Raw genomic sequence first — 9,648 nt, 5'->3', positions numbered from 1 at the left:
GTGCCCTGTTCGAGTCTTTCCGTCTAATTTCCATTAATGAATGACTTAGAACACAGCAGCGTGGGAAATAGGCAGAGCGTTGACCAAGAGTTTTCAGGCCACAGGATGGCCACCACTTCTGATGCTCTGCAAAATGAGAAAAATGCTCCGGTAAGTTGTGTTTACATGTATTTCTACGGGTCGCCCTCCCAACCCGCACCCCCACATAATTCGCGGTATTTTAAAAATACTTCGCCTCGGTAATGAGATTTCATATTTTGATGATCTGTTGTAGGATGTTCATAGTTGCTTCGTACCGAATAACGACATCACAGGTGCCCCGTGAAATGAGAAAACTGCTTTGGAATATTTCGATTCCATGTATTCCCATGGACGCTAACCCTATTTTTCACCCCCAGTCGGCTGCGGCGCCGCGAGCGCCCCCTTTGTTTGTAAACACGGTGTTGGTCTATATTAAATATATATTTTCCAGCCCGGAAGAGTGAGGGCATTCTCATATTAAGGCGAAAGCCTTTAATGGCTCATACTGCCGTGGACAAATGTGTCCCACTTTTGCGGTGGCTGTCACGTGGCGTTCCTTGGCGCGCGTTCATGTGTGGGATGGCAGATGGCAGGAACGCTAGACAAGAGTCTTCTAGAGGAAAGGCCAGTACCTGTCACACTTTCTCCAGGTGTGCGTTTGGATGGTGCACCATCGCTCCTGTCGCGCGGCGTTCCTTGGTGCGCGTTCAAGTGTGGGAATGCAGATGGCAGGAACGCTAGACAAAATGAGGCTTCTAAGGCTTTTGCCTTTCAATACATTAGTCTCTTAAGTCCCTTGTAATTTGTATGTGGTCGGCTTCGGTCGTAAAAGGCCGAGGAGTGCCAGTTTCCGCTGCGGCTATCCGGGGACGCAATATAGAGGCTGCGGAGCAAGTAGCGATCGCTTTAGCTTGCGCAGGAACAAAAGCAAAATTTATCATAAGCGACAGTAAGACTGCCATTCAAAACTTTGGAAAAGGCAGGATCTCGCCAGAGGCGGCAAAGATCCTTAGCCAACAACCACTGAACAGGAAAATTCAGATAATCTGGACACCCGCGCACGCTGCCGTCCCTGGCAACGAGGCGGCCCATGAGCTAGCTCGAGCACTCTACTTCCGGGCAGCCATGGGACCCCCCGACGACTGGGGTTAAGAGGAACGGTTGCTAAATTATGGGAAAATAATCAACCATTATCGATTGGTACGTAGGCTGGTACCCCCCTCCCCCCCCACCCCCCATATCCAAAACTGAATAACAAAGAAGCTGCTGCATGGATGCGCTTGCAAACTAATGCGTTCATAAATCCGGTCCTGGCGTACCATGTGTACCCCGAGACGAGAAGTCATTACAGATGTAGTGATTGTGAGGCGTTGTACCCGCGGCGAGGTTGTTATTGTTGAAAACCTTTATTTCCACCGAGGAGAAGCTCCGTTTCGGACTCCCCGGCACGCAGGCCTGATGGAGCCTTACTCAGGAGCCTCGCGAACTAAGGTCTGGTGCATATACATTGTTGCTTCACGGCCTCAGCCGCCAGGCGGATGGCTTGCTGCTGCTGAGCGGGGTCCTCGCTTCGCAGCAGGGTCTCCCAGGCGTCTCTATCTATATTTTCTTTAGCTCCTGGACTGTTACATTCCCAAATAATATTATCTAGAGTGCCCAATCTCCCACACGTTATGCAATGTAGATCCTTTTCATCTTTTGAAATTGTTGCATATACCCAAAAGGGAACGGTCTGGTGGCGGATAGACCCTTCTGCTTAGTTTATAGTGCTCTGTAACCTCTTTATACGAGATTAGGCTATCTTTTATATCCATGCAAGAGGGCTGCTCGGCAGCCGCCCGGTAATAGAGAGCTCGGGCAAACTCGTGAGGAGCCTCATTCCCTGCGATGGATTCATGTGCTGGTATCCATATAATTTCCACGTTGCGCTCAAGCGGCCTCGATTCGAGGACTCGTTTAGCTTCTTCTGATATTCTTTCCTTCCCAAAATTTCTGACCGCATTTTTGCTATCGCATAGTATGAATTTAGCCTTGGTACCGACACAAGCGAGCGCTACTGCCAATTCCTCCGCCGCGTTGGCGTCTCTCGTGCGGCTTGAAGCCGATACTACAGGTGCTCCTGTTCCGTCGACTACTGCGGATACGGCTGCTCCTTGCCGTCCACATGCAGCATCTACGTAGGCCACTTGTTCTGCTGGTTGTTCTCCCATTCTTTTCTCGTAGGCTCTGGCTCTATGCCCGCGCCTCTCTTTGTTATATTCGGGGTGCATATTTTTTGGCATTGGCGGGACGCGTATCCTGGCTCTTATCTCTTCCGGGATATCCACTGTCTTATGAGCAGTGTATCCCGGTTGGATGTCTATCCATTCTAGTATTTTACTTCCTGTTTCAGATTGGCTAAGTCGCTCCAGCTGAGCTATTCTAACTCCCTCAGCTAGCTCGGCCCATCTGTTGTGGATACCCATTTTCTCAAGACGTTCCGTTGATGTGGATATGGGAAGTCCCAGAGCCCTCTTGGCACATTTCCTCAGTATCCTGTCTAGTTTATCTATGTTCTCTTTGTTCATATTTAAATACGACGTTGCATAGCAGATTCTGCTTGTTATGTACGCCTGTGATATTCTTAGGAGGCTTCTCTCTTTTAGGCCTCTCCCTTTTACTGTTATCGTTCTGAATATGCCTTGCACTTGATCCGCATATGTTGCTAATTTCTTTATGGTATTGGTATTGTTGCCTTTATGATTGATAACCATACCCAGGACCCTCAACTCCTCGACCTGCTGCACCTCTAGGCCCTCTACTACTACTTTGATGTTTATTGGCTTTTTGTCTCTGCTGTTGGTGTTGTACCTAAAGAGCTCCGACTTCTGCGGTGAGCATGCTAGTCCTCTGTCGGCTGCATACTTCACCACGGCGTCTGCAGCTCTCTGCAGGCTCCACTCAATTTCTGCATCACTTCCATTGTTCATCCAGATGTTAATATCGTCAGCACACATGCTGAACTTTATTCCAGAGATCTCATTCAGCTTAGCTGGGAGGCCTCTCATTCCTATGTTGAATAGAAATGGAGATAACACGGCACCTTGAGGGGTTCCTTTGCTTCCTAGCCTTATGCTGGGAGACTCTGCGTCCTGAAATTTAATCACCGCCCTTCTGCCCTGAAGAAAGTTCTTAATGTAATTGTATGTTCTTTTGCCTACGTTTACTTCCTCAAGACCTTTTAGTACCGCTTCATGTCTGATGTTATCGAAGGCCTTCGTGAGGTCTAGGCCTAGGATCACCTTGGTGTCTAGCTTATCATGTCTTAGTCTGAGCATTATGTCCTGCGTGCTGAGCTTAGGTCTGAAGCCTACCATATCATGCGGCCATAGGTTTTCATCCTCCATGTATTTTGTTAATCTCGCTTGCACTACGTGTTCCATGAGCTTCCCCACACACGATGTCAGAGAGATTGGTCTTAGGTTTTCTAACTTTGGTTTTTTCCCCGGCTTAGGAATGAGAGTCACTTCTGCCTTTTTCCATTCGCCCGGTAATTTACTTTCTTTCCATACTTTGTTTATGTATCGTGTGATTGTTTCCACTGAGCCTTCATCTAGATTTCTGAGCATGACATTTGATATCTTATCTGGTCCAGAGGCCGAGCGAGTTCTTAACCCCGCAATAGCTGCTCTGACTTCTGCTACCGTAATATCTGCATCTAGCTTGCCATTCTCTGGACCCCCATATTCCGCTTGTTTAATTTCTGTTGTTTCTCCTATGTATATTTCTTTGAGTCTCTCCATTAGTTGCTTATCCGTCCCATGGAAAGCGTGTCTCGCCTTCACTTGGTTGACGCTAGCTGTCTGTTTTGATTTGTTCGGGTCTAGGAGGTGCCTCAGTAGGTTCCACGTTTTGGCTAAGCTCATATTCCTATCCATTTCGTCACACGTGCTGCACCAGTTTTGCTCGTTTAGTTTAATCGCGTAGGTTTCCATGTCTTTCATATGCCTGGCTAGCGTTCTTCTTAGGTTTCTGTTCCATTTTTGGGATTTCAGTTTTTTTTACAAGTCTCTCCTTCTCCTTCCACAGGTGAACTTCGCCTTGTGACGTCATGACCGGTTGTGACGTCATAACGTCCCAGCCGATGGCGTCACCATGAGATGCCATCATAGCCAGCTATCATTACTTACGACTATTTAGTCATGATTAATGACTATCATTATTACTGTGGCACCGCCAACTGTGTACCATCATCCTCATGCTAGATAACGAGAATTAAAATGCGCCACTCACAATCTCGGGTGTGGCGCTTTGGTAAAGCGCTCGGCTGGGGATGCCAGAGATGATTGATTCCCAAGAAAGGAAAGGCGCAGTATCTGCCACACTTGTTTCTGCGGACACCTGAACCGCGCCGTAAGGCAAGGGAGGAGGTTGGGAGTTAAAGTGGAAAGAAAGAAAGTGGAGCCGTAGTGGCCGAGTAATGTCGACCACCTGGGGATATTTAACGTGCGCTGGTGCAGGGTGGCTGTTCCTGGCCCCGCGGGGCTGGGAAGGTAGGTCAACGCCGCTTGCGGCGAGGGCTAGCCAGCCACCGAATGTTTCTGTTGTAGGCCGTCACTGCATCCGCCACCGCTTAGGTAGTGGACGACGGCTGTTGTGGCGCACGTCTTTCTCTCCCTCTTCTTTTTCTTCTCTACTTTCTCTCTTCTGTCCAAACGAGGCAGCGGAGGTGGCTCAGCTACAGAGCCAGTAGCAGGCGCGTGCATTTTCTTTTCCTTCTTGCTTCAGCCACAGCAACAACGCTGACATCGCACAGCACACGGACTCCTCTTCGTTTCGCCTCCATCGAAACACAGCCGCCGTGGTCGGGTTCGAACGTTCGAACCGACTCCGGCACAGTAGTCGGGTGTCTTACCACTGCACCACCGCGGCGGGGTATCTGAGGGATGGAGGTTCGGTTTTCGGTGGAGACGTTTTAGAGCGCAGCTCTTTGGCGCCCGTTCCCACTTTTCACGTCGTCGTCGCCGTCGGCCTGGTAACCATTCCGCCCCGCTCTTAGCCCCCCTCTTGCTCCGTGGCACTAAGCAGTACTAATGGCTAACTATTCACTAACCAGCACTAATTAACTAGCCATTAGTTACTTCTAATTAGTCATTAGTAGTGACTAAATAGCCATGAGTAATGATGACTATGACGCCATCGCATGGTGACGTAATCGGCCGTGACGTCATGAGCGGATATGACGTCATCATGATGGCTCATCTGGCCATGCCTAATAACCGGAAGTGGTAGACGTCACATCCGGTCATTACGTCATGACGTGATGACGTCACCAGGAGGCTGACCCCGCCGGGCGTTCGATCCAGGTGTCCGTGGGGCGCCATTTGGCGCTTCCTCGAACACAGCACCACAGAGCATATAGAAATAGATGCAGTACAACAGGCATAAGCGGCGTTTAAAATTGGTTGACAGTAAAGAAAAGGCGCAGTATCTGTCACAATTATGCCTGATTGATTTATTGGTTTATAGGAAGGGAAAGGCGCCGCAACTGTCTTACTTGCTTTCTGTGGACACCCCAACCGCGCCATAAGGAAAGGAAGGAAGGTGGGAGTGAAAGTGGAAAGAAAGAAAGAGGAGCCGTATTGGAGGTCTACGGAGTAATTTCGACCACCTGGGGATCTTTAACGTGCGCTGACATCGCACAGCACACGGACGCCTCTTCGTTTCTCCTCCATCGAAACGCAGCCGCCGATGTCGGGTTCGAACCCGGGTACTCCGGCACAGTAGTCGGGCGTCTTACCACTGCGCACCACCCCGGCGGGGCTCACAATTATGCGCGGACACCTTATCCGAGCTGTAAAGAAAAGGATTGAGGTGGCCGTGAAAAAAGAAAGAGGTTAATTCCGTAGCGGAACGCTTCGGATGACCACGAATCTTCCTTCATGACAGTCAAGAACTTTATTGCAGTGTTTCTTGAAAGACTATGTGTGAAAATTTAAAAAAAAATATGTAATTGTACATAAGAGCAAGATGCCGGGCTAGTTGGTACTGCATAATGAAATAAAACAGCGCAAGGAACGGGACGAAACGAAGGAACGGAGACAAAAACACAGGCGCTGACTAACAACTGAAATTTTATTCCGAAGCAGGACACATATATAAGGTACAAAGAGAGGGGTGTGGCCAAATGCGATCCTGCACAATCACCGAAACAGTGTAGTCACGTCCAAGAGTAAAAAACGATAAAAAGGTGAAAAGCCGAAAAGACTAAAAGCGATAAAAACCACGGTAAAAAAACGATAAAAACTAAAAGCGCTGTCCTTGTTTTAAATATAAAATATCCTATAAGTATGTAATGTATCAGCAACAAATAATACCTCAGGTAAGATCAATAAAGTATTTAGGGCTCACACAAAGGAAAGGTTAATGGCGCAAAAAGACACTCACAAATAGGCACAAATAGACACACAGTACCGATGCTTTATTTAGGGCTCACTTATGATAATCTTTCATGGCAGCCCCACATTAACCACACTGCTACGAAAGGGGCTCAGGCCGTGGGAATGTTGCGCCGAATTAGTCGTCCCCGGTTTGGAATGCGGAGAGATTTGCTTTTAATGGTTTATGTAATGTATGTGCGTCCAATTTTACAGCTCGGTTCAGTGTTGCTTTCTGGCTCAGCAGCTAATAAAATTTGCCGGCTTGTTCTCTTGGAGCGAGAAGCGCTTCGGTTGTGTCTTGGACTTCCAAAATTTGTCGCCAACAATGTGCTCTACCTTGAAGCCGGATTCCTCCCCTAATAGGTAGATTGCAAATTCTGACTGTTCAGACGTACCTAAGAATAAATGAATCAGAATTTCACCGATCTATGTCTATTTTTTGCTGCCAATCGACACCCTTTTTCGGTGTCCATTGGCCTAAATTTCACACCACACAGGTGGGTATGGTCCAAAATTTGCTAGACCCTTTAAATGTTTCTCTTCCTAGTATTCTTTCCTTGCAAACCAGCATGTCTTATCATTCGTCATTCTAAACAGATTATTAGAAGATCATTTAAGAAGCCTTTCGGCTAGCTTAGCAATAGCAATTGACGCATCTCAGTGTAATGAAAAGGCGGGTGTGGGTATATATTGTCCGCATTTAGACTGGTCTTTTTCTGTTCGTCTTCCGGACTTCACGCCAATTTTTTAACCGGAGTTTCTGGCGGTGGTACTCACTTTACGAAACCTAGACTCCTTTTTTTTCTAAAGTGGCTGCAATTTCCGGCTCTCTATACTTGTGTTCATCCCTCTCTTCGTCAGTGGATTCTGCAAATGTATATACCTTTCTCTCCCTGATCCCTCGACATTTGAAACTTGTACATATGGTATGGGTACGAGGCCACAGCAATGTGGCTTTAAATAAATATGCTGATAGTTTCGCAAACGAGTCCCTAAATGGCCCTGTATTATCTATTCTTCCGACGACCGCGTACATCACCGCAACAAGGTTTCGGTGCTTTATCTTCAGTCAAGGTTTCGGAGTACCATTTTATTAAGCATGCAAACTTGACATCTTTTAAGATCTGATGACTACCTGCACCTAAAATATTCTTGAAAAAGGAAAATATGTCATCCACGGCAACTTCAGGTTGCTCTAACAAGGCTGTGATGCCGTATCCCACCTTTAAATTTCTCTCTTCCCAGATCTGGTTTGGCACTTTCTCTAACCTGCGCATTGTGGGTGGGCGTGGGCGTAATTCAGTCTTCAAGACACAAATCCGCAAGAGCTCATAACGGTCCATGTACGTACTTGTTTTTTGTCACTCATTTGAACACAATACCGAGGAGGGAGAAATGATGGTGGTGGTAGCTGAAAATACGATAAACAAGAATCCCTGAGTGCTTGAGAGTGCACGAGCAAGCGAGCTAATGATTGATTGATTGATTGACTGCGTGAGTGCAGTTGTTTTAGCTTTAGTGCTGTTAAGAGCCGTGCCTCCGGATTCACAACCCGTGGTTCACTTCGCACTACGAATACCGACGCTTAAAAGGACGTGTTGCATTGTCAATTTCAATCACAGCCGATGAAAATTTATTTACTTGGCAGCCAAAATACCCCGTGAAGAAATGAATCACGGCAAGGGTTCCCAAAGCATTTGACTGCCAGTGCTTCAGGAAATCAATTTTCGCGCAGATACCTAGCTGATCACAGTTTTGTGCTCATTTCGGGCAGGTGCATGGGGACAGTTTGGACTGTTTCCACGCCTTCAGGTCTTTGCGAGCTCTGGTGAGCAGTTCGGGGTCGGTCAGGACGTCCAGGGCCGTGAGAGCCAGCATCTTTGTGACCCTCTGGGTGGGAGCCTGGGCTTCATCGGATCCTGCGGCTTGGGTGAACTGCCGCGTGTGCATATCAGCGTCGGCAATGGCGAACAGGGGCAGCAGAGTGGGCAGCTCGTGAGACACGTTCGCGCCATCGCTGGCCCATGCGGAGAACACTGTGTGCGTCAGGTCCATGTCGACGAAGTGGACGCCTGCGTTCATTCGAATCATTAGCTCGTTGTTTGTACGTTTTTTAATGCGTAGGCTGGTATACGAAGCTTCGGCTTACGACGCCTAGTATTTGCTTGCCTGCCTCCTCGCCCTCTTTCAAGTTTCTGACTGACCTTAGTGTACATGGCTGCCGAAAACGGTAAACTTAGCGAGCTGTCGTAGAAAAAAATGTTATGAGCGCCTTTACGGATTGCAGGCTGTGCAGCACAAGCAATATCGATCGTTGTGGCCACCCTGATAGCAAACATGCAAAAATTTCCAGTTTTCGTTGGGTCTATGCAACTGGGCGTAAAAGCTGGGCTGTTTTTATTTTTTGTTAGAACAATTCCTTAAATAAAAGATGTTTGCCGGCTGCGGATGTTGCCGCTTCTTTCTCGGAGGTGTTGATGTGAGGCCGCTGAAGATAAAGGAGGACATTTGTTGTTGTTGTTGAAAACTTTTATTGTCCAACAGAGAAGGACCACACCGCCTGGGCCGCTCTGTCTCACCCCCCTGTAAGGGGGAGGTGACTTAGCGGCCCAGCCGCACGGGATGGTCGCATTAGATGCTGGCCGGTTTGGTTTCGCCGGCGGCCTCTGCTGCCAGTTGGACGGCGGTGAGTTGGAGCTCAGGGTCCGAGCTTCGCAATAAGGTTTCCCAGGCTTCCCTACTGCTAATGTTTTGCGCCCTGCCTGGGGAGTAAGCGCACTCCCAAATTATATGGTCGAGTGTTCCTCTCGCCCCACACTTTTTACATTTATCGTCCTCGCAGTCTGATCGGATATGTTTATTTAGTACTGGGTTTGGGTATACTCCAGTCTGCAGGCGTCTCCACGCCATTGCCTGACCTCTATTTAACGCCGTGTTTGGTGGGGGGAAACGCCTCCGGCATTGCCTGTAGTGTTCTGTAATGTCTTGATACGAGATTAATCGCCCTTCTCTATTGTGTTCTGCCTGAGCCGAGCCATCCTGTACAGCTCGGAGGTATAGAGATCTCGAGCTGCACTGTGGGCCGCCTCGTTACCGCTGACAGATTCGTGCGCCGGGGTCCAGATGATGTTGATCGTCCTATCAATCACTCCTTGTGTTAAAATTTTGGTGGTGAGGGGGTTTACCCTCCCCCTACTGAAATTTTGGA

At 48.2% G+C, this 9,648-nt stretch overlaps 1 protein-coding gene across 1 annotated transcript; it reads right to left on the bottom strand.

The window, feature by feature from the left end:
• Positions 1-8,067: 8,067 nt before the first annotated feature.
• On the bottom strand, positions 8,068-8,508 carry LOC146175403 (xaa-Arg dipeptidase-like). The gene has a single exon (XM_084580745.1). The coding sequence runs from the start codon at positions 8,493-8,495 to the stop codon at positions 8,202-8,204; it is 294 nt and encodes a 97-aa protein (XP_084436871.1). The 5' UTR covers positions 8,496-8,508; the 3' UTR covers positions 8,068-8,201.
• Between the last annotated feature and the right edge of the window lie 1,140 nt (positions 8,509-9,648).

The sequence above is a fragment of the Amblyomma maculatum genome, chromosome 10 (assembly GCF_055883805.1).
Source record: "Amblyomma maculatum isolate TAMU_Amacu chromosome 10, ASM5588380v1, whole genome shotgun sequence".
NCBI classification, from domain to species: Eukaryota; Metazoa; Arthropoda; class Arachnida; order Ixodida; family Ixodidae; genus Amblyomma; species Amblyomma maculatum.
Note: the sequence above shows the minus strand (reverse complement) of the source record. Positions and strands in the feature narration are given on the sequence as shown.

What these genes read in the sequence shown, in the direction of transcription:
- LOC146175403 (XM_084580745.1), bottom strand. Translation starts at nt 8,495, where the DNA reads ATGGACCTGACGCACACAGTGTTCTCCGCATGGGCCAGCGATGGCGCG.